Source organism: Protopterus annectens, chromosome 14.part0 (assembly GCF_019279795.1).
Source record: "Protopterus annectens isolate FY-2018-M chromosome 14.part0, PAN1.0, whole genome shotgun sequence".
NCBI lineage: Eukaryota > Metazoa > Chordata > Ceratodontiformes > Protopteridae > Protopterus > Protopterus annectens.
The window spans coordinates 229,413,896-229,439,911 of NC_056748.1; the positions used below are offsets into that span (position 1 = coordinate 229,413,896).

At 37.8% G+C, this 26,016-nt stretch overlaps 1 protein-coding gene across 1 annotated transcript in view; it reads left to right on the forward strand.

The window, feature by feature from the left end:
* Nucleotides 1-26,016, forward strand: part of CFAP43 (cilia and flagella associated protein 43) — a 3,581,735-nt gene that overhangs the window by 314,103 nt on the left and 3,241,616 nt on the right. Inside the window, exon 3 of the mRNA XM_044055952.1 lies at nt 22,463-22,559. Coding sequence (XP_043911887.1) covers nt 22,463-22,559 — 97 coding nt within the window. The remainder of the gene's footprint in view (nt 1-22,462; nt 22,560-26,016) is intronic.

Consider the following 26,016-nt stretch of genomic DNA (forward strand, 5'->3'; position numbering starts at 1 on the left):
AGGGTTCTGGGTTCAAAGCTTGCCAGTGAAATACATGGTAGTAACACAACATTTTATTCTAGTAACTTTAACAATTATACAAGCAATGTTTAAAATGTGTCCTTGGTAAATTCCTTGCCACCACCACTTGTGGGCTTTGTCCAGGTTTTTTGTGCTAAGATTTGAGAGCTATGGTGAGAAGTGAGAACTGAATTTGTATTTCCCCATTATTGGCTTCGTTTGTCCAGGTTTTTTATGCTAAGAGGTAGAGAGCTTTAGTGAGAAGTGAGAACTGAATTTGTATTCCCCCATTATTAGCTTTGTCCAGGTTTTTTGTGCTAAGAGGCTGAGGGCTATGGTGAGAAGTGAGAAATGAATTCACTAAATTATAGCCATTATGTTTCAGTCTTACTATTTTTCCACAAGCTGCTGATTTGGCATAGTGGTATGTTGTTCTAACTGTAGTGCATAGGGTCCTGAGTTCAAAACTTGACAGTGAAATACATGGTGATAACACATTTTATTCTAGCAACTTTACAAAATTATACAAGCAATGTTTAAAAAAATGAATACAAACCAAACTCAGAAAAAGAAAAAAAAATGGCAAAACGGAAGCAATCCACGAATGATATTTTATTGTAAGAGCTTTTATGCACTTCTCCTTAGTGCACTTCTTCAGACAACACAGCATTAAAAATCACAATAATATATAGCAAGAACAATTATCTCATAATTGCGATCAATTACCTCATAAGTACATAATTAACATTTAAAACAGTACTATCATAAAGGGTAGCTAGTATCAAAAAGCCCACTCCAAATTAATAAGTCAACCTACGACTGTACTAACTAAACGTATACCAAATAAAATTCAGTACATTATATCCCTGCAGCCATATAATAACAATGAAAAATAAAAAATAATAAATAATAAATAAATGATAAATATTATAATATATTGAAACATTTTATGACCAAAGTTAAAACCACATTGAACAAAAAGTAAGATCTTCAACGTTCTAAAGCTTTTAATTTTAGTAAACATTTAATTGAACAAACATCATTAATTCCTGGATAAACATGAGCATTGGTTTTTAACTGCCAAAGCAGTTCTTGTTCTTCTAATTTTAAATGCCAAGGCCCTCCTCTAGGGTTTCTATGTACCTGCTGAACCACTACAAATTGAAAATTATGTGTGTTAAATTCCAATGTATGCCTTGCTAGGGCATTTGTGTTAATACCTTTAGAAATAGCATAAATATGTTCGTATATCCGCTGTTTTAATTGGCGTTCAGTTTTGCCAAGATAATATGCGGGACATACTTTGCATGAGGCTAAATATACCACACCTTGACTTTCACAATTAAATTTGTCTTGAATGGAATACTTAATGCCTCTAATGCAAAAGAAAGTACCCGTTTGGATATATTTACAATAATTACATCTACCACATTTAAACATACCCTTTCTAGGTTTAAATTGATTCCGTGGTAATTCAAGTAATGTTTTCAAATTAAGGTCTTTTCTGAAAACAACTAATGGTTTCACACCAAGGGCCCTGTTGAGCACTTGCTGTTGTGAAATAATATCCCAGTTATAATGTAAAATATTATTAATCTCTACCGACACATCATTAAACTGTGTTAAAAAACTAGTAACGTAGCCTTTGTCATCTATTTTTGCTACAGGTGTTAATATACTATTTTCCATATGGGGTACATCTATAATATTACCCTCAGATGTGTATCCTTTTACCAAAAGTGGCCCTAGACTTCCATTAAGTCTCTTATTGCTTACTTCTTTATTAATAGTTTCAATTAGCCTAAGTGGGTATCCTCGGCTAAGAAACATTGCTTGTAAGCGATCACATTCCAAATGGAAATCATCCTCGTCAGGGCACATTCCAGATGCTCTGACAAACTGACCCTTAATACTCCCCCTATTCTGAAAAAATGGATGGTTACTGGAAAAATGCAAGAACGAGTTACTATAAAAAGGTTTTCTATATATTAAAGTTCTAAATCTATTACAAGCAACATCCTTATATAATTTGATATCAAGAAAATTAATAAAGTTTTCATTATACTGGAATGTAAATTCTAGAAATGACGTGAAAGAAGCCATAACCTCCACTAATTGCTCAGCATCATCCTTAGAGCCCTTCGTTATAATAAATATATCATCTTGATATCGTGTTTACCAGACTAACTTGTTATTAAAGGTTGGGTGAGGGAATAAATATGTACGTTCCCAGTATGCCATTACAGAGTTGGCAAAGCTCCCCCCACATGGGGAGCCCATTGCAACCCCTGATTTTTGTAAGAAAAACTCACCCTGAAACATAAAAAAATTGTTTTTCAGAATAATATCCAACAAAGAAATAATCAGGTCAATATCATCTCCTGGAATTTGTTTAATATGCAAAAAATCCCTCACCCATTCCATGCCCAATTCGTGTGGAATGACTGTGTATAAATCTTTAATATCCACAGTCAAAAACCCATATGCAGCATCAAACGGGATGTTGTTTAGATGATGTAATACATGCCAAGAATCACTGCATATTTGTACCTCCGTTTTAAGGGCTTCTTTCAGCCTGACATCAACCCATTTTGCACATGCGTATGTAATGTATTTGCATCCATCAATGATAGGCCTAAGAAGGGGATCATTCATATTCTTATGTAATTTTGGAACACCGAAAATTACAGGAGTTAAAGGTGCTGGCATAGTCAGATAATGATAGGTTTCCAAGGAAATGCTTGCTTCAATCAGCAAATCACTCAAAAAATTTTTTATACGTCAATATGCTTGATTAACTTCATTTATTGAAACCTTGATATAGTTTAAGGTAGAAAGCATCCTATCCATCCTAGTCACATAATCTGACTCGTTCATAAAAATAACCCCACCCCCTTTGTCTGGTTGCATGACACGAATTTTATGTATTTTGATATACTCTATAAACTCCATCTCATCTTTAGAAAGATGGTTATCACATTTAGACGTATTATGATAATAATCAGCAACGACCGCTCTAAAATGATTTTCTGACGTTTTTTCAAAAAGTGCTATATTACTTTCCAAAGGGGGATTGAACGTACTTGCCACCCTTTCATCAGTTAAGGAACCACTAGAGTTACCAAACATTACCCTCAAATTCATCTTACGTGTAAAGATCTTAAGATCACATAACAACCGGGCCAAATTTGGTTTCATGCCCGGCACAAATTTGAAACCTTTAGCCAAAAATTCAACTACTTTTTGTGTAATGAACATAGAAGTAAAGTTATATACGTTGAAGTCATGGTTAAAACTTTGCAAAATAATCAAATGTCCTTGCTGTTCAAGTGAAACTACCTCCTGCGTCGGTTGTTCCTCTTCCGCTGTGGTCGCTGGCCCCAGTTGGAATTCGGCCTGAAAGTTGTAGACCTGGTGTTGTTCTTGTGAAAACCCTGGTTTTTATCCTGTTGGCCAGGGTGTTGATTATTTTGTTGTTGATTTTGTTTAAGAATTTGCTCACTGCGCCGAATTTCAGCATTACTACCGACGGTATCAGCGTGGGACGTATCTGTGATGTCATCAACCAATTCACTAGCCCTGTTGTTAGTATCCATGGTTACCAGAGACAAAACCGCACTTACCAAAGACTCGGAATATCTCAATGGTGGATCGGGATAAGCACAGTTTTGTTGATATGCCAGCTTGACCCGATTCATTTTACGTTTTTTGGTGTGAGTAATTTTTATAAGTAAAGCATCAAACTAGAGAATATTCTCTTGTAATCATACTCATATCCGACAAATTCCAAATCAGAAGTAATTTCACTATCCGCCTATCTAATTGATGTTTTAACTCAGACATTTGCTCATCATACTGATTAATGAGAATGTTCAAAAAATCCAAACCTTGTTTATTAAAGAATTGAATAAGTAACATGTGGAACGCTGAATTTTTTATAACACCTGATGGAAATTTCCATTGTTGTAATTCTTTAGGCACAATGCCAAGCTTGATGCATTCTTTTAAATACAAGATTTCAACTTGTAATTTCTTGTATTTCAATAAACTTTGGTCAAATTGTTTCAATCTCGACACAGTGATGTTATTTATTTCTTGACGCCCAGGACTGTTCGACAGGGCGTCCATATCTGTTGTTGAAAAAAGGTTAGGTGTACTAATAAAATCATTCAACTTAGGTAACAAATTGTTGCTTCTGCCAGCAAAGTTGGCATTGTTATTGTTGATATTTGCCGCATTCACACTAAAGTTACCATTGTTGTTGTCCACCAAAGTTCCCAATGCCGGCTGACTATTGCCCGTTGGACACATTTCTGAAACAGGCAAAGACGCAGGCAAAGGCACAGACAAATTGCATGGGGAAATATGACTGGTGTTGAAAATAACTCCTGTTCTAGGTCGAACAACAGCTTCACTGTCCTTGCCCTGGTCAGACATTCGCTTCGCCAGGTCGTCGACTCTTTGTATCAGCTGTTGGATTAAAGCTGTAAGATTGCCAATAGGATCCTCGTCATGGTTGGAAATACCAGAATTATTGGGACATGTACCAAACATGGACTGCGACTGCGACTCCGGATTACCACTGCTTACAGCCATTAAAAAAACGAATACAAACCAAACTCAGAAAAAGAAAAAAACATAATATATATAAATAAATAATAAATATATTATAATATTTATTATTTATTATTTTTTATTTTTTATTTTTCATTGCTATTATATGGCTGCGGGGATATAATGTACTGAATTTTATTTGGTATAGGTTTAGTCAGTACAGTCGTAGGCTGACTTATTAATTTGGAGTGGGCTTTTTGATACTAGCTATCCTTTATGATAGTACTGTTTTAAATGTTAATTATGTACTTATGAGGTAATTGATTGCAATTATGAGATAATTGCTGTTGTTATATATTATTGTGATTTTTAATGCTGTGTTGTCTGAGGAAGTGCACTAAGGAGAAGTGCATGAAAGCGCTTACAATAAAATATCATTCGTGGATTGCTTCCATTTTGCCATTTGTTTTTTTCTTTTTCTGAGTTTGGTTTTTATTCGTTTTTTTTTAATGGCTGTAAGCAGTGGTAATCCGGAGTAGCAGTTGCAGTCTATGTTTGGTACATGTCCTATTAATTCTGGTATTTCCAACCATGACGAGGATCCTATTGGCAATCTTACAGCTTTAATCCAACAGCTGACACACAGAGTCGACGACCTGGTGAAGCGAATGTCTGACCAGGGCAAGGACTGTGAAGCCGTTGTTCGACCTAGAACAGGAGATGTTAAGTTGTCTATCTCGCCTTCATTCTTGCTGGATGGGTTCGGAGCCGACCTCGGCTCCGACTCGGCCACTCTAAAAGCTCGAGAGTTGGTTCCACCGGCTCGAGGCTCCCCTTATATCCCACAATGCTAGGCGAGAGTTACCTCAGATCTCGTTTGCCGCTACAGCTTCGAGGTTGGTTGCTTCTACCGGTTCCTGATGAGTGTTAGCTTTTTCTTCTAAAAGTTACTCTTTTTACCCCTTTTTGAGTTAAATTCTTCTTAGATTAGTGTAGATCATAGAACTTTATCCCCGACCCTATTTTTTTTTCCCGTTTCTTTTCTAAAAGAACCTTTGGTTCTTCCCTTGGGCCTTAAGCCTTCTTTTCCCTAAGGGAGTGTTTGTGTAGTTTACTATAATTTTACTATAATTTTATTGTACTTAAATTCTAGTATCATTACTAAAATTATTATATTTTCTGACAGGGTATAACTGGTGTGTTTGAGTGTGTGTTTGTGTACACCTGTCAGTTAGGCAATGTCTAAAGAAGCAAAGGTCTCCGGATTCAAGAAGTGTGATGCGTGCTGTCAGAAAATGTCTCTGACAGACGCTCACACTTCTTGTGTCTATTGTCTGGGGCCTTTGCACCTGCAGGACTCCTGTGCTGTTTGCCATGGCTTCAGCCCCAGGGTCCTGCAGGAAAGAAAAAACAAGCTAATTCTGAGAGGCTTGTTGAAGCCAGAGGATTCCCTGTCTGTCTCAACAGGGAAGCCCTCTAAGGCATCGAGGTCTTCGGCTCCGGCTTCTGAGCCGAGACCTCAGGTTGTTCAACCTTTGCCTTTATCGGCTCCGGCTGGAGCCGATAAGTCTCAGTCCACAGTTTCTGTGGCTCCCTCGGCTCCGGCTGGAGCCGAGGTTATTGAAGTACCCGTGTCGGCTCCGACCAGATCTTCGGAGCCGACAACTAGAAAGAGATCAAGGTCACCATCTATTGGCTCCGTTCATTCGGCTCCAGGTTCTCCCCTGCTGTCTGAACGGAGCCAAAGGTCTCATTCCTCTAGGTCATCGAGGCTGTCCGATCATGACCTTCAGAGGGTAGTGAGTCGACTACTTAAGTCCGAGGCACTAGCCCAGATGCTTCAGAGCCCGACTCATCAGTCGATGCCTGCCCCGGTCCATCAACTCTTTCCTCCTTCGACTCTTCTGAGTTCGGAGCCGGGTCGCGTCGGAACCGAGACTGTGATTACTTCGGAGCCGAGACAATTGTCTTCGGCTCCGTCGTCGGCTCCGTTTTCTTCTTTGGAAGAATCTCGGCGCCGGACTTCCCTCGTCGGCTCCGAGGGGGTGAGTGGCATCGGACCCTTGTCCGACCCCCCCTCTCCCTCTCGGGGCTTCGGCGCTGGTGAGTTCGGCTCCAACATCGACCTCGGAGCCATCACTGTCGGTGCCGAGGGGGGTTCTTAGCTCTTCGGAGCAGGGACCTCTGGCTCTGCCTGACAGGGGTGCATTCGAGGTCATGCGGAGTGTGTTAGAGCCAGGCTCTACCCCACAGTCGGCTCCGTCCGCCCCTCCCTCTATGCTGCCTCAGGGTAAGTCGACTCACTCCCTCATCCCGGACAGCAGAGAGCCAGCTCCTCAGGAACCCCCTGTGGGGATTTCATCCTCTTCCGAGGCCTCTCCTGATTTGGCAGAAGAGCCCCCTCGGAAGAGGAAGTGCAAGAGGAAACACATTGACTCACCTGAGTCTATCACGTCAGACACAGATCTGGATGATTCTGAGGGTTCCCCGTTCCCCTTCTGAAGATGTCTCATTTGCAGACATTCTGGAGATCCTGAAACAGAGGGAAATTGGCCAGCCCTCAACCCTTCGGAGGACGAATCTGTGTATCTTGAGGCGTTTGGCTCTCGTCCTTCCACCTCCTGGGTGTCCCCCTTGACCCCCTCATGCAGGTGGTTGCTAAGAAGGCATGGACGGCTCCTGATTCAGTGGACCCCACTCCCAGGAGACCCTCCAAATTCATCACAGCTCCATCAGACAAGCAATTTTATCAAAAGGAGTTTCTGTGGATGCTATGGTGGTAGCTGCCACAAAGAAGGAACTGGCTGATCCTTCAGTGCCTGTCCATCCACCTAACAAGGAATCTAGGTCCATGGATAGTACGGAAGCGGATGTTCTCCTCAGCGACATTTACCATGCGTTCGCTGAATTACCTGTGCCATTTCACTCGTCTTCAAAGGGACTTGATCAAGGAAGCGAGTGAAATGTTAAAGGACCCTACAGCTGCGGGTTTCCAAGAGAAAATGAACACGCAGCTGGCTACCCTTAATTCCATATCCAACTCCTCCATGCGCCTCCTCTCTTATGCGGCCGATGGAGCAAGCAGAGCCGCAGGGACAGGGTAGCCTTACATAGGCACGCCTGCATGCGGCTATGCAACTTTGCGGAACCTTTCAAGACGTCTTTCACGAACTCCCTTTGATGGATCATCTCTCTTTGGTCCTCAAGTGAAAGAAACCCTGACTAGGTGCGAGACTGATGGCAAGACCCTTTCTGCCGTCGGAGTCCGTTTTTCGACTCCTTCTAGGCCTTACCCCAAAGGCCAGAAGGGTGGGAAGATGTGGTTCCGTAAACAATCTCAAGGGACTTCGCCTGACGCACAGAGTCGTTTTCCTACCAAAGGCAGAGGTGGGAATAACAATGGTAGACGCCTAGGGGCAGGGGGGTCCGCAGAACCAGGGCAATCGGGAAGCTTTTCCTGACAAGCCCTTTCAGCATCCCTGAGGTGTTGCCCGACTGCCCATCTTCGGAGGCAGTCGGGGGAAGATTGTCACTGTACCCAGAAGCCTGGCTATCCCTGACTCAAGACAAATGGGTACAGTCCATCATTTACGAAGGGTATTCTATTCCCTTTCCTCGTTTTCCAAATCAGTCAAAAATCCCTTCCAGATGTTCCACCCGCTCAAAGGGATATAGCAGCTTTGGAAATTTCAAAACTGCTTGCAAAAGAGCAATTCAGTCAGTGCCAGCAGACCAACAAGGATCCGAATCTACTCAAGGTTCTTTTTAGTTCCAAAGAAAACAGGGGACTGGAGACCGATTTTGGATCTCAGTGTCTTGAACAAATCAGTCAAGAAAACAAGATTTCGGATGGTCACGCTGCAATCCATTCTTCCCCTTTTGGGCAAAGGAAACTGGATGTGCTCTATAGACCTTCGGGATGCGTACTATCACATAAAAATGAACAGACACTCCAGAAGATTCCTCCGCTTCAGGCTGGGAACCAGTCATTTTCAGTTCAGGGCCCTGCCCTTTGGTCTCACCACTGCCCCGGTGTTTACCAAATGCATGGCAGTGGTAGCTTCTCACCTGAGACGACAAGGATTCCAGGTGTTTCCATATTTGGACGACTGGCTTCTCACAGCTCCCACCAAGCATCTCCTTCTGATGGCCAGAGATTATACTTTTCGCGTTTGTCAAAAACTGGGTATTTCAATAAATTGCGAAAAGTCTGTTTTGTCGCCTTGTCGCACTATTACCTACATAGGCGCAAATTTAGATACTATAAACATGTCTGCAACGCTAACGAACCAAAGGATATCAGACATTCACAAATTGGTGTCACTTCTTCTCAACAACAACAGAGCCAAAGCCAGGTTAGTTCTAAAGGTGTTGGGAATCATGGCAGCGGCCATACCTCTCCTCCCATTGGCCAGATACCACATGCGGATCCTTCAGTGGATGCTTTTTTCTCAATGGTCATACCAGGAACTTCCAATGTCTCACACCATTATGATCACGCAAGTGCAAAAGCATCTCATGTGGTGGATGTCTTCCCCCCCAGCTCCTGTCGGGAAGACCATTTGTTCCACCTCCTCCGGTTGCTACTCTGACAACGGATGCCTCCCTGATCGGGTGGGGGGGGCATTATCAGGGCAGGACAGTCCAGGGCACATGGCAACCAAACGAATGCCACTTGCACATAAATGTTCTGGAGATGAGAGCAGTGCTTTTAGCGTTGCAAGCCCTTCAAGACTCTCTTCCTTTGGGAACGATTGCAATCCAGACAGACAACATGTCTGTAGTGTGGTACATCAACAAACAAGGCGGAACCAGATCATACCCCCTGTGTCGAGAAGCACTCAGACTGTGGCAATGGGCGATTTCTTCTCAGCGTTTTCTGATAGCAACGCACATCCCGGAAGTCCAATCACATTGCGGACAAGTTGAGCAGAGCTATACTCATGCCTCACGAGTGGTCTCTGAAAGACTCTGTAGTGAGAGAGATATTTCTCAAGTGGGGTCAGCCTTGCTGCGATCTTTTTGCTACTCCCCAAAACAGCAAGTGCAGAGAATACTTCACTCTATTCCCTTTACCAGGCCAACCCAGCAGGGACGCTCTAGTCCAAGTTTGGCCCGGGACTTCTGTATGCATTTCCTCCTTTTCCTCTGATCTCTCAAGTAATACAGAAAGCTATCGCTCAGAAGGCCTCATTGATCCTCATTGCTCCTTACTGGCCTCGACAAGTGTGGTTCCCCTTTCTACATCGTTTTCTCTTGGAGCGACCGTGGAGTCTGGACCTAGTTCCAGATCTTTTGATCCACCAGTCGGGTCAGTTTCATCGCTCCCTCCCCTCTCTGAACCTCACTGCTTGGTTCCTCCAGTTCCAACCGTAGCCAGGCTTCCTCAATTATCTCACTCGGTTAGAGATATATTGATAGCTTCCCATAAATCTTCCACTCGAAAGATTTATTTGAGTAAGTGGAAACGCTTCTCATATTGGGCACAAGGAAAGGACATAGATCCTTTCACCGCTTCCATCCAACTAGTCCTTGATTTTCTAGCTGAACTCTTCCATGCAGGTTCATCTCCATCTACTCTTAAGGTTCAATTGGCAGCTATTTCTAATTTTCATGTGGGCATTTCTGAATCTGCCCTAATGTCCCACAAACTTTGCAAAGCCTTTTGGAAGTGGGTTTTTCTTCTCAGACCTCCTATAAGAAATCCTCCTTCTCCTTGGGACCTAAATTTAGTTCTTGCTTCTTTGATTCTTTCCCCTTTCGAACCTGCAGCTTCATGTTCCTTGAAATTATTATCATGGAAAATTCTCTTTCTGGTGGCTATCACATCAGCTAGAAGAATTTCAGAACTTCAAGCACTCAGTTGTCGTTCTCCTTATCTTTTGTTCCATAAGGACAGAGTTTCCTTACGAACTAACCCGTCCTTTTTGCCTAAGGTGGTTTCAACATCAAATCTAAACCAAAGCATTGACCTCCCTGTCTTTTTCCCAGAGTATTCAAATAGGTCTGAACAAAATTACACTGCCTGGATGTTCATCGCCAATTAAGGTACTACTTGGACAGGACCAAACAATTCAGAAAATCTGATCAGCTGTTTGTCTCCTATGCGGAAAGCAGAAAGGGACTTCCAGTTTCAAAGGTATCATTATCCAGATGGCTAACATCTCTGATTACCCTTGTTTATGAGATTAGACGCCAAAACTGCCTAATAAACCTAAAGCCCATTCCACCAGAGCTTTGGCTACTTCTCTAGCCTTCCAAGACAGACTGCCTATTGACACCATTTGTGCAGCGGCTACTTGGGCTACTCCTCACACTTTTATTTCCCATTATAAGTTGGATTTAGCTTCTAGGCATAGAGCTAATTTTGGTTCCACTGTTCTCAGGAGTCTGTTCCGTTAGGCCACCCGGGACAAGGTGCTAGGGACGCGGTCCCATCCAGCAAGAATGAAGGCGAGATAGACAACTTAACATATAGAAGTTATGTTCTTACCATAACGTTCCATGTTAGTTGTCTTCTTCTCACGTCCCACCCTCCTTCCCCCCTGGCCTGGACAGACCTAGAGGAGTTGTGATCGTGACCTCTCTTTCTACCACCTCTTTCTTAGTCATATGCTATTATGCATATTTCTTGTTTCAGGATGTAGGTCACCCTTCTTTCTTCCTGTTGTTAGAGGTGGATTCTGTTTTACAGTTATACTGTTACTGTTATAAGCTGGGGTTAGCTTACAAACGAGATCTGAGGTAACTCTCGCCTAGCATTGTGGGATATAAGGGAGCCTCGAGCGGTGGAACCAACTCTCGAGCTTTTAGAGTGGCAGTCGGAGCCGAGGTCGGCTCGAACCCATCCAGCAAGAAGGCGAGAAGAAGACAACTAACATGGAACGTTATGGTAAGAACATAACTTCTATTTATTTTCAACACCAGTCATATTTCCCCGTGCAATTTGTCTGTGCCTTTGCCTGCGTCTTTGCCTGTTTCAGAAATGTGTCCAACGGGCAATAGTCAGCCGGCACTGGGAACTTTGGTGGACAACAACAATGGTAACTTTAGTGTGAATGCGGCAAATATCAACAATAACAACAATAACAATGCCAACTTTGTTGGCGGCAGCAACAATTTGTTACCTAAGTTGAATGATTTTATTAGTATACCTAACCTTCTTTCAACAACAGATATGGACGTCCTGTCGAACAGTCCTGGGCATCAAGAAATAAATAACAGCATTGTGTCGAGATTGAAACAATTTGACCAAAGTTTATTGAAATACAAGAAATTATAAGTTGAAATCTTGTATTTCAAAGAATGTATCAAGCTTGGCATTGTGCCTAAAGGATTACGATAATGGAAATTTCCATCAGGTGTTATAAAAAATTCAGCGCTCCACATGTTACTTATTCAATTCTTTAATAAACAAGGTTTGGATTTTTTGAACATTCTCATTAATCAGTATGATGAGCAAATGTCTGAGTTAAAACATCAATTAGGCTGGATAGTGAAATTACTTCCGATTCGGAATTTGTCAGATATGAGTATGATTACAAGAAAATATTCTCTAGTATTGATGCTTTACTTATAAAAATTACTGACACCAAGAAACGTAAAATTAATCGGGACAAGCTGGCATATCAACAAAACTGTGCTTATCCCGATCCACCTTTGAGATATTCCGAGTCTTTGGCAAGTGTGGTTTTGTCTCCGGTAACCATGGATACTAACAACAGGGCTAGTGAATCGATTGATGACATCACAGATACGTCCCACGCTGATACCGTCGGTAGTAATGCTGAAATTCGGCGCAGTGAGCGAATTCTTAAACAAAATCAACAACAAAATAATCAACACCCTGGCCAACAGGATAAAAAACAGGGTTTTCACAAAAACAATACCAGGTCTACAACTTTCAGGCCGAATTCCAACTGGGGCCAGCGATCACAGTGGAAGAGAAACAACCGACGCAGGAGGTAGTTTCACTTGAACAGCAAGGACATTTGATGACTTCAACGTATATAACTTTACTTCTATGTTCATTACACAAAAAGTAGTTGAATTTTTGGCTAAAGGTTTCAAATTTGTGCCGGGCATGAAACCAAATTTGGCCCGATTGTTATGTGATCTTAAGATCTTTACACGTAAGATGAATTTGAGGGTAATGTTTGGTAACTCTAGTGGTTCCTTAACTGATGAAAGGGTGTCAAGTACGTTCAATCCCCCTTTGGAAAGTAATATAGCACTTTTTGAAAAAATGTCAGAAATTCATTTTAGAGCGGCTGTTGCTGATTATTATCATAATACGTCTAAATGTGATAACCATCTTTCTAACGATGAGATGGAGTTTATAGAGTATATCAAAATACATAAAATTCGTGTCATGCAACAAGACAAGGGGGGGTGTGGTTATTTTTATGAACGAGTCAGATTATGTGACTAGGATGGATAGGATGCTTTCTACTGCAAACTATATCAAGGTTTCAATAAATGAACTTAATCAAGCATATCGACGTATAAAAAAAATTTTGAGTGACTTGCTGATTGAAGCAAGTATTTCCTTGGAAACCTATCATTATCTGACTATGCCAGTACCTTTAACTCCTGTAATTTTCGGTCTTCCGAAATTACATAAGAATATGAATGATCCCCCCTCTTAGGCCTATCATTGATGGACGCACATCCATTACATACGCATGTGCAAAATGGGTTGATGTCAGGCTGAAAGAAGCCCTTAAAACGGAGGTACAAATATGTCGTGATTCTTGGCATGCATTACATCATCTAAACAACATCCCGTTTGATGCTGCATATGGGTTTTTGACTGTGGATATTAAAGATTTATACACAGCATTCCACACGAATTGGGCATGGAATGGGTGAGGGATTTTTTGCATATTAAACAAATTCCAGGAGATGATATTGACCTGATTATTTCTTTGTTGGATATTATTCTGAAAAACAATTTTTTTATGTTTCAGGGTGAGTTTTTCTTACAAAAATCAGGGGTTGCAATGGGCTCCCGATGTGGGGGGAGCTTTGCCAACTCTGTAATGGCATATTGGGAACATACATATTTATTCCCTCACCCAACCTTTAATAACAAGGTAGTCTGGTATACACGATATCATGATGATATATTTATTATAACGAAGGGCTCTAAGGATGATGCTGAGCAATTAGTGGAGGTTATGGCTTCTTTCACGTCATTTCTAGAATTTCCATTCCAGTATAATGAAAACTGTATTAATTTTCTTGATATCAAATTATATAAGGATGTTGCTCGTAATAGATTTAGAACTTTAATATATAGAAAACCTTTTTATAGTAACTCGTTCTTGCATTTTTCTAGTAACCATCCATTTTTTCAGAAGAGGGGGATTATTAAGGGTCAGTTTGTCAGAGCATCTAGAATGTGCCCTGACGAGGATGATTTCCAGTTGGAATGTGATCGCTTACAAGCAATGTTTCTTAGCCGAGGATACCCATTTAGGCTGATTGAAACTATTAATAAAGAAGTAAGCAATAAGAAACTTAATGGAAGTCTAGGGCCACTTTTGGTAAAAGGATACACATCTGAGGGTAATATTATAGATGCACCCCATATGGAAAATAGTATATTAACACCTGTAGCAAAAATAGATGACAAAGGCTACTTTACTAGTTTTTTAACCCAGTTTAATGATGTGTCGGTAGAGATTAATAATATTTTACATTATAACTGGGATATTATTTCACAACAGCAAGTGCTCAACAGGGCCCTTGGTGTGAAACCAGTAGTTGTTTTCAGAAAAGGCCTTAATTTGAAAACATTACTTGAATTACCACGGAATCAATTTAAACCTAGAAAGGGTATGTTTAAATGTGGTAGATGTAATTATTGTAAATATATCCAAACGGATACTTCCTTTTGCATTAGAGGCATTAAGTATTCCATTCAAGACAAATTTAATTGTGAAAGTCAAGGTGTGGTATATTTAGCCTCATGCAAAGTATGTCCCGCATATTATCTTGGCAAAACTGAACGCCAGTTAAAACAGCGGATATACAAACATATTTATGCTATTTCTAAAGGTATTAACACAAATACCCTAGCAAGGCATACACTGGAATTTAACACACATAATTTTCAATTTGTAGTGGTTCAGCAGGTACATAGAAACCCTAGAGGAGGGCCTTGGCATTTAAAATTAGAAGAACAAGAACTGCTTTGGCAGTTAAAAACCAATGCTCATGTTTATCCGGGAATTAATGATGTTTGTTCAATTAAATGTTTACTAAAATTAAAAGCTTTAGAACGTTGAAGATCAAGTATCTTACTTTTTATTCAATGTGGTTTTAACTTTGGTCATAAAATGTTTCAATATATTATAATATTTATTATTTATTATTTTTCATTGTTATTATATGGCTGCGGGGATATAATGTACTGAATTTTATTTGGTATAGGTTTAGTCAGTACAGTCGTAGGTTGACTTATTAATTTTGAGTGGGCTTTTTGATACTAGCTACCCTTTATGATAGTACTGTTTTAAATGTTAATTATGTACTTATGAGGTAATTGATCGCAATTATGAGATAATTGCTGTTATATATTATTGTGATTTTTAATGCTGTGTTGTCTGAAGAAGTGCACTAAGGAGAAGTGCATGAAAGCGCTTACAATAAAATATCATTCGTGGATTGCTTCCGTTTTGACAAGCAATGTTTAAAATGTGTCTTTGGTTTTTGACCCCCCCCCCCAAAAAAAAAAATTAAATTTAAAATAAGTGCGAGATGCTGTGCAAGATGCCTATGGCTTGCACCACTGTCATTCTATTTATAGTGTGGGTATGGAAATAGATTTTTTATGATGGAAATGTTCTGAATTGGGCAGTTTTGTCATTATTGGTTCATGCGTTTTGTTTCATTGCCAACAGTACAGCAGCCTACTGGAAAAATGTTCAAGCAATAAATTTAAAATGTGCTCTGCCTAACAAGTGTGTTTGTATTATACAAGGAATGTAATTTAATAAAGTCAGGAAGGTGCATCAAAGAAAAGAACACATGTATGTTTCTTGTTTTGTGTGCCAAGAGGCCAGTGATTTGAAAACAGCCCAAGGCAGTCTTTATCCACCACTGGCCAGATGTATTTTCTTTGGATGTGGTGTGGGTTTCAATATTGTTTCAAAGAATGTGAGTTTCAAGGGCAGAGAAGTTTTAATGCCAAGCCTATTTTCATTGTGAGACAGTATTGCTTTGTTAACCAGATGTCTATTAGTGTTTCTGCATTGTTGTCCTGTAAAATGTAAAAATAAAATCCAAATCATTGTAGAAGTAAATCAGTATGCATACATTAGCGTTTATGGTAAATCAGGAGAAATAGCCAGGTAATGGGACATTGGAATGGCTGCAGGGGGGACTCTGGTGCCATATTTTGGATGTCTGTTCTTCATTTTGCATTTGAAAGTTGGTATCCCACAATTCCATTGGAGTGGGTGGGGTTATGTAATTATGTATGCAAATTATATGTTAATCAGCGTACAGATTTGTACCTATTTTTCATGGGCCTTGTCCAGATTTTTGATTTTCCAGGTTGAGAGGTATGATACTGTGGAATTTTATGGAGAGGTTTTGATAGATTCAATTTTATTTTTACAGGTTTTGCAGATTTTAATATACCTACTTCATTAGCATGTTTAACCCATAAGTTAGCAGATACCTGCTGCAGCAGTTTTCAGTTGTCTGTATGCCTTCAAAAAGCATTTCTTAGCTTTTGCCAAGAATTGTAATACTTTCCCCTGTGATTCTGTTGGAACATCTAGATACACCCCTTCTGGTGTACAGTAAATGATACAACCCAGCTTGAACAGAAGATTTACTGGCACATTTGTTCTCAAAGAAAATAATGCCTTTCTTCATTCGGACCTAAAGAAATGGGTATAGGTTTTAAAACAGGATACTTAGCAGTAGCATTTGTTACACCAACTGCCTTTACTTTGTTTCTATACTGGTATTGGACTGTCTGAAGTAACTTTTAATACCAAGCTAGTGTTGCCAGTTTTACCAGAAATAGAATTTGCTTTGCATTTATTTGTACTTTAACATAGGGTCCTTTTTTATCCAGTGGCAGCAAACGGTCAAGATTTATTTTTGTTTTATTACCCTGCCATAGTCAGTACAGTGATGTGCAGCACTTAATATGGACTTCAATTCTTTTTTCCTGCCAGTCTATAAGCACTTGCTTCATTTAATTTTGTACAGGGTTTGCAAACCCTGCACAAAGGCAGCTGCAAATAGCTGGTTTAGCTTGTTCATTTGGGTCTGGTATTTCTGAATGTTTATCACACTGCTGTAAGATGACTCAAATGATCTGTAGGGGCTTTCTCTTTATTGTACCTACATGCCTGACACACTTTTGTAATTTAACAATGCTATCCTTTTATCTATTAGTGCATGTCCCATGGGAATAAAATTTGTTATTTTAGCCTTTTCAAGTAACTGCGTTATTTCATTTGAAGCAGCTGGTTTAAATCTGTCAAAGTAGGGTTGTAATAGTTTTTTTTTTAATTCCTCCTTAAACTTTCATGGATGTTTTTGTTTTCCAGTTAGAAAACATTTAGACATAGTTTGCAAATCATCATTAGCCCCCCCCCCCCATTTTTTTTAAAGGTGCCAAAAGATTTTATGCAGAAGCAATAGTCTCTTGTCCTACCCTATCATGTGAGCGCTTGTGATGAGCCAGAGATGTGTCAAACACTAGTGCTCCTGTTGGAAAGGTAGAAGCTTGTTGAGAATGATGGGAAGAAGAAAGAAAAAAACATTTTGACAGCAGATGCCTGTTCTAAAGATAAGAGGTGAACAGGGGAACCAAGTTCATTTATAACGCTACCACACTGAACATGTGTTCAAAAATGCAGAGGTTTCAGAAACAGCAGAATCTTGTACAGGGGCCACCTGTACCGGTACATATGGGGGTGAAGGTGCAGTAGCTACTGGAGGATTATCATCCTCTTTAAAAGTCTCTGCTTTTTGGTCATCCTTTGTTTTTGTTTTTTTTCAAACCTGCCAAAACAGGATAAAGGGATCGCTTTTTATTGGCTGTACTGCTTTCTTAATATCTTTTACCTTTTGCAACAGTTGTTTATTAGCATCCTGTAACCCCCTTAATACTGACTCTTTTCCTTTTAAAGCTTCAGTTTACCAATAATAAAATACTGACATTTGTTACCCACTTACTTTGTCTTTCTTCTTTTTTCCCCCAAATACCTTTCAAGTTCATTAATTTATCCCTATCTTAAGTTCCATTTAATAGAAATATCCCACCAGAACAATTCTTAGTAACCTGAAATCAATCATGCAAATACTTACAACTTCCTTAAACTATGATACATAAAATATGCAGGTGTTCCCTTTTCATGGATTAAATCTTGCTTGCTTATCTTTGTTCCCATTGTTCTGTCTCTTTTTTTCATTTTTTATATGTCTTTTTTTTTTAAGACTTATCTTACAGATCCTGGCAGTTCAGAGGAAAGACAAAAAAGTGTATCAATGCACACACCATTCAGAAAGGGAAGGGTAGGAATTCAGTCATCATGCAGTGACAGAGAAGAGGTTTTGATCAGCCTTTTCCCACAGCAACCATCATGAGCTCAAAAGTTACAGCTCCAGCATTGCAATCGGAACTGACTACTCTTTTGTGCACCCTCTGAAGGTACTTTTACACAGTCACACCTGGACTTGACGTAACAGCAGACACACTTAAGTTTCAACATGCTTTAGGCTCATAAATTTGAGTTAACTCTACTTTTAACTTTTCTAACTTTTGTCTTATTCTCTCTCTCTGTCTCTGCATCATAACATCACCCAACACAGACATCAGTCACACATTAATGCAGCACAAAGTAAACAGTCATGCCGCTTACTTTTTTTTTTGTCCTGAACGTACTGCACTCGACACAAGACGCCACCTTGTGTTAAATTCTCTCTCTTTTTTTGTTTGTTTTGTGTTTTAATACATACACATATAAAGTAAACAACTTGTCCTTAGTTGCTGTGGGATCCACCCACTATAACCTTAAGGGTACCATCCTCAACATAAGGCACCTCCTTGTGTGAAATTCTTTTTGTTATGTGCACATAACCTTGTCCTTAAATCCTGTAGGACCCATCCACTATAACTTTTACAGACAATGAATAAGCAAATTTCTGTCATTCCACAAGGCAGCAGACACCACATACCTAACAAGCAACTCAGTCATTCAACAAACAGGAACCTCATATACTTGAAAAGCAAAGTCAGTCATTCAACAAAATAGTAAGCAAGATCAGTCATTGAACAAAACAGTACACAGTATATACTTAAAACAGTAATTTAACAGCACAATAAACACATTTCCACCATTACTTTGAACTGCAGTTTCCTAAAAGAGAGGAAAGAAAGAAAAAACATCTCTAGCCTATATGTTTGCACACCCTGAATAGTTACCTGTCCGATCTCTGACCATTCCTTACAAAACAGTGTGGAATTCACAAAATAACTTTCTGTGCTGGGCCCTTATTATTCATTCCACAATGTTCCACAGCAAGATCAAAGTTCAGATTTCAAGTATGGCAACAAAACGTTAAAGTGCAGTTTAAAATTTACATAAGTAACACTAGTTACCTTTTAGTCTTGAGTCAAGAATAACTCTTCAGGATGTGCAAAACATTTTCTTTTTATTTAAATCCACATATGTCAGTGCAGGGAAACTATCTTCACTATTTGAAAATCAGTCTCACCAAGCAGCAGAAATACACAGTTTTCATTTCCTTTTCTTATCAGTATCATGCATGCAGAATACTGATGTTGACAAATAGGATATCTGCAGACCCTCATGCTTCTCACTTAGTGCTCGACGTGAATACTTAATCATGTTTTTAGTACCAATAATGTTTTAGAAAAACACAAGCCATCTGGCTTGAAAATCAGTCTTGTTTTTTTTTTTTGACCTTGTATATTTCACTACCAGTAACATTATAACTCCCCAACATTCCTTATAACTACCCATCCCAGCCTGGGAAGGTCAGAACTTACCTACAGTGTGTTCTTTCTTGCTTTCATAAACCCATCTTTATAACATCCCATACCCCTTCGGCACTTTCTTTACCATCAGTCATCTGTTAATACACTTGCAGCTTGATATTAGAATGCAGTTGCGAAATGCTTAGAACTACAATAAGTATTTGTGGTGTGCATAACTGTGCATCTATACTACATATTTTTAGCATGAACAAATATTAAATAATTTATCAAACATATTTGTGAAGAAATTGTAAGTTAATGTGCATTTTGTGTAGAATAATCATGAGAGATGTGTTTTTCTCTAACAAACGTATTAATCTCTTTCCAATTTAGTTTAATTATAACACATTCAAAAAAACATATTTTCCCAATTAGCTTTAGTGTCTAATTTACATCTCCAACAAATCTTCTTGGTTGTGGATATTAATTCTATTCTGTGTGGTGTAAAGAAAGGCCTATATAACAATTTCCAAGAGTACAGTTTCCATTTAAGTGAACATGTGGTTTGTTTAGAAGAAGATAAAAATAGTCGTTTATCCTCTTCATTATGAGGTTTGTTATTTGTAAGTTTAAAATAGTTCCAATAGTTTTCTTAATTGTACTGTAATTCTTTTTTTATTATTTTATAAATTTTGGATAAAAAGACCTTTCCCAGATATTTTCTGTTTTACCAAGATAGTTAAAAGTTCAATGAAATTAGGAACAGAATTTCTCACTGATGGTTGCATAACTTCAGTTTTGTGTTCTACAAATTGTCTACAATTCTGAATATGTAGCCATAAGTCATCTTCCATATGAAACTTTTTAATTATATATTGGGCAGAATACAGGCATTCTTTATTCATTAACTGGGACCAATATATCAGATTATTTTCTTTGAAAGTAGTCATTATAGATATATTTAAAGTAGAAATATTATTTTGAATATAAGCTATTGGAAAGATAAGAAAAAAATGTTTTATACCTTAGATTTCTATAAGTAAAATCTTTCAGAGTATTCACTATAATAGTAATATTATCAGAATTAATTGTTTGATTAGGGTTATTTATGAAAAGTTACTTTAATAACCAAAACAGAGAATTATTTGATGTTAAATAATAATTAAAATGTTTTAAGGTGCTTTATTGTGTTCAAAAGTTTCTTTAAATGTCCTTCCATTTAGCAGTATAATAACTATTTTACCATAAAATTATTGTTTTGATAATAGATGATAGTGAATATAGTTCTAAATCTTGTAACCTAATACCTCCAAAGGACCAGTCTCTGATATGATGACTTAAAGGTATCTTGGGTTTATTAGGATACCACAAGAATCTTAAAATTAAAGAATTAAACTTTTTTATAAAAGTTTTAGAAGATGATAAAGATAGTGAGTGCACTATGTATAGGATTTTTGGAAGAATAATCATTTTGATTATGAAAGTCTGTCATCCATAGTAAAACAAATCAATTCCACTTAGTTATAAGATTTTCTATAGAAAATAAACTACTATTATGATTGATATTTGTTATTTTGTTAATGTTTTCAGCGAGAATTATTCCCAGATAATTTAACAATTTTTTTCTTGGGCTATATGTTTATTAAATCTTTTCCCCATGTCATTAGTATTATAGTTTATAGGTAATATTTTTGTTTGTGAGTCCAGATTTCTTCTGTAAGGTTTCCATTAGACTAAAGAGGGTTGAAAGTGAATCATTACATTCATGTAATATCAGAAGAATATTGTCTGCAAACAACTGGATTTTAGATGTTAGATTCATACTTGTTATGGAAACCTTTAATGTCTAGGATGACCGTATTAAATTAGCAAATGGCTCTATTACTAATGTAAAAAGTAAAGGTGAAAGTGAACATCCTTGTTTAGTTTCTTTAAATATTTTAATTGATTCAGAAGTGTGAAAACTGTTAATACATGCATAAGAGTTAATGTAGAAGGTTAAGTTGTGCATATTTGTTTGATATGTTACTTTCTTCAAGTACCAGTGACAGAGAATTCCAACTGACCAAATCAAAAGCATGGTTGGTATTCAGACTTGCTTTAGTTAAGTTTTCTTTTATTTTATTTGCCAGTTCAATTAATGATGAGATTCTTCTGATATTGTCATATGAGTTTCTATTTAAGATAAAGTCAGTTTGGTCATCATCAGTCAGAAGTGGAAGAAACTGTTTCAATCTATCAGCATGTATGGACATAATATAATCTATAGTTAAAGAAATTGATCTATAAGAATAGCATTTTACAGGATCTTTATCTGATTTTAAGATTGGAGAAATAAGAGTATTTCCAAGAAGAGGGAACATTTTCTAATTTTTTTACTACCTTGAAAACTTTAAGCAATATATTCAAAGCTTCTTTTGGCATAAACTTATAAAGTTCTGGAATTATACCATTATTACCAGGAGCCTTGTTTGTTTTTAATTTTTAATTTGCGCTTCTAATTCAGAATTGAAAATAGGTCTGTCAATAAAATGTATTTGGTCTTCAGTTAATGTTTTGTTATATTTCTTAATTCTCTTTTGATGATCCAGTAAAGAATTATTGTTATTTATTATGTTAAAATAATCTCTAAATTCTTTCAGGATGGCCTCGAAATCAGTAACTTTCCTTTTTTTGAAGGGGAATATATTTTCACTGACCATTTGCATGCTGCAGTCTCCCTCTTTGTGAACTGATTGATTTTATATTTCTTCTGCAATCACTGTTCTCTTTGTAAATGCAATTTATGTAGTGTTTTTTGTCCAGTGAAACAATTGAATTAAATGCAGTGAAACATCTTAATAAATGTATTATTGTTACTGTGTCCTAACAGAAGCTATGACATATGCACAATACTTGTCTAATATCTTTAATATATGTGCATCTATTATGTTTTAGGTGAGGTACAGCTGGACTACTCTTTATTAACCTTTAGCTGTTCCAGTCCTTACTTGGCCAGTTATTCTGCAGTCCCCGAATTTGCCCTTACAATATGGTAAGTAGCTGTATTATGAACATCAGTCTTTGATGTCTTGATGTATGTGTTAACCCAGCTCAAATTTCTGCAGAAAGTGCTCATAAATAACAGTGATTTAACGAGTCAAGTATACAGTATGTCCATGCAAAATGAGAGCACTAGTGTATAGTTAAATGAGGTTATGCTAGCTAAACATAAATGTAATATGTAACAAGTACACTTAATGGGATTAAAACTGCTAAAATACATTTTGAGGAAGTAGTGTATTGCAGAAATGAGGTAAATCACTGAATAAACACAACTCATTCTCCTGAGTATCCAGAAATTACCTGATCTTCATGTGTATATTTACTTATGCAGGTGATGTGGCTAGAGTCCATGATAACCATATATGGCTGTATTCCATTGAGGATTCTGCAGTAGCTAGTACACGGAGACCGCTCTTCTGCAGAAGATTATAAATATTACTGTATTTTTTTTTTTTTTTTTTGGAGCTGAGTTCCTGTAAACCTATAGAACTATTTGAAAGAGTTCCGGATACTAATATGCCCTAAAATGTTATATAAAGCTTTCAGCAGTTGATACGTTTATTATATTTTTAAACCTTCAAATGAGATATGGTATTTACACATAATATGTCTGCGTAAGTGAAAGTTTTCTGAAGGTGCTCAGTAAATATACAAGTGCTGGATGTTTTATTTTTGTTGGAAATTTTTATTGCAAATTTAACTTTGTCTCATACAACGTTATCACGAGGTGCAACTAAATTAATTAGTAGTGCAAGAAGTGGGTAATTTTACTGTGACTATACAGCAGATGTAATACATTGATATTTTAATAAATAGCATCATATTCCTTAGCTACTGACTTTAACACTTGAAAGTTTAGAATTTCTTTGCTAGTGTGTAGATTTTGCTTAACTCCCTTTTGTTAGAAACTCTACAAGAAAACTAAGTAGAAGTTTGGAGAGTTATATCCAATGTCCCGTCTTTAGTCTCTTTCTACAATCAGCCATTTGTATGTGTGTTAGGTTCTCTTGCATGGTTTTCTTCTGTAATTCAGTAATGCTTTCTGCTACATTGACCTGCTGGCTGTTGTGTACAATGCATTTCTTTGGCCTAATTCTTTTGTCCAGCTACATGTTTAATGTTCTTTTAAGAAGGACTTTGGGCTGGAATCAAATCCCATACTCCTATTACTTTAGTTATCCTATATTTACATAATATGCATTATTTTTTCAGTACCAGACTTATTTCTTCATGCAGCATATCCTTCACCCTCTTCACTTCCACTTTATTAATCTTCATTTTCCATTATTATTGATCATATGTTGATAACAAGTAATTAACCTTATATGTGTAATTAAGACCTATTCTTCTTGATAGAAATTTTTAATATTCTGTTTAAACATTAGTATGTTTCCTAAATTCTGAAATTACACAATAAACTATTTAGGTAACCCATTCAACGGTATAATTACTCTTCACAAAATAATGATCTGTTTATGTATTATTATAAATCTGCTGCAAGGTTTTATTCTGTGAAGCATTTGCCATTGGAAATGTAGGACTTGTGTTTTCAAGCACTGAGCCAACTTGCCATCTTTTTCTCCCAGTTCTCATCTACTTTCCCTCACTTGCTCAGACATGTGCCTCCCTGTGGAATTTGGTCTCTGGATGTTGACACTGCAAAAGTAGGAAGTTCACTTGGGAGAGGGGAAGAAGATAGAACTTACAGAGCATTTGGAGGGTTACTTAGCCTGAATTTCAGACTTCTGGTATCCATGGTGGGATGTGGACTTTATGGGAGCCTGTTGATAGACCAAAGGCAATTTCAATGAACATACATTTGCATACAGTGGGGAATTCCCTTTTGTCTACTGTTGTGTGTGACCTTGGAATAGATATATTTAGAGCCCCCTGCTTACTCAAGAGTTTTTCCAAAAGTGCTTTTGGTGAGATATCTTTTTGACTTTGTGAGGGAAGGTATTGATATATTGACATGCTTCCCTTTTTACAAACATATATCCTTACCTTTCGGCACTGTTTTGACCATCACATTTGTGACTTGAATTTCCCTTCTCAGATATTGCTTGTCTGTGCAAGACCCCTTATATAAGTTGTGGGGTTGGTTAGCTGGCCATGATGTAGCAATTAGATACTGTCCTGTGGGGTACAAGAGGTGCTTTAGAAATGACTGTCTAGCTCTGCATGTTAGGCTTGGGACTCTCGATGAAAACCACATGTTCCTGTGGTATGCTTGAAGGAATCAGTTATTTTAAACTTTTGAACTTTTCTCTCATTTGTCTTTCTGCATTTCTTTTTTTTATTCATAGAACTTATGAGAAGCAGAATAGTCAGCAGTAGCTGAATAAGAAGATGAAACAGAGACTACAGATAAATTCCTGGCATTATATAAAAAAAAACTTTATTAAAAGTGGTTCCGTTTTCACAATTATTAGACTCACTGACCATTTGTATGCTGCAGTCTCCCTCTTTGTGAACTGATTGATTTTATATTTTTTCTGCAATCACTGTTCTTTTTGTAAATGCAATTTGTCTAATGTTTTTTTTTTTTTTTGCCCAGTGAAACAATTAAATTAAATGCAGTGAAACATCCTAATAAATGTATTATTGTTACTGTTTCCTAACGGAAGCTATGATATATGCAGAATGCTAAGGGATATTTGATACTTGCAAGGGCACTTATTAGTAAGATCTTTCATGGGGTGGGGGGGGGGTCTTGAAAAAATCCACAAATACAGTATAATTTCTAAAGTAACATCATATATTACCAAAGGGCTATAAACCATCAAAAATGTTTATGCTGTCCAAATTGATTCCAGCTCTTGGCCTTGAAGGTTAGCTGATTGATTGTTTACTTCAACAGTAAAATCTTCTTGTGTATCTTTTTCTTTTTGTGGCCAGAATCCATATTCCAGATTTACACCCACTGAGCACTTGCTAAAAGATCAGATGCAGGTCTGACATTTGCTATCAGTTTTATCTCAGCCCTAAAGGGAATCCTCCAACCAGCTGTCCTTATGATGGAATTCATACACTTGCATTTTCTGCATCAGAATTATGGAACTGTCTGTCAATCAGTATCAGAGAATCTGGAACACTTAAAATGAATTCTAGGCACATTGGTGAGGCATGCATGTCTTGAACTACATGGTTTCCCAAACTTCTTGTAATACTCTATAGAAAATTATCTTCTTTGTTTTTAGTCTGGATTTTGAAGTCCCTCAATAATAACCATTGAGACTACCTAAACGCCAGATAAGAGATCAGTTTTGAAGTCCCTCAATAATAACCATTTAGAGTACCCTAAACACCAGATACGCGAAGAGATCAGTGAATTTTTGTAGAACATTTTACCATTTCCCTCTCGGATGATAGTCCAGGAAAAACCTATAGCGCTAATAAAAACATATCAGTCATCTGTAACTAACTGGACTGATGCTTCTTGCACT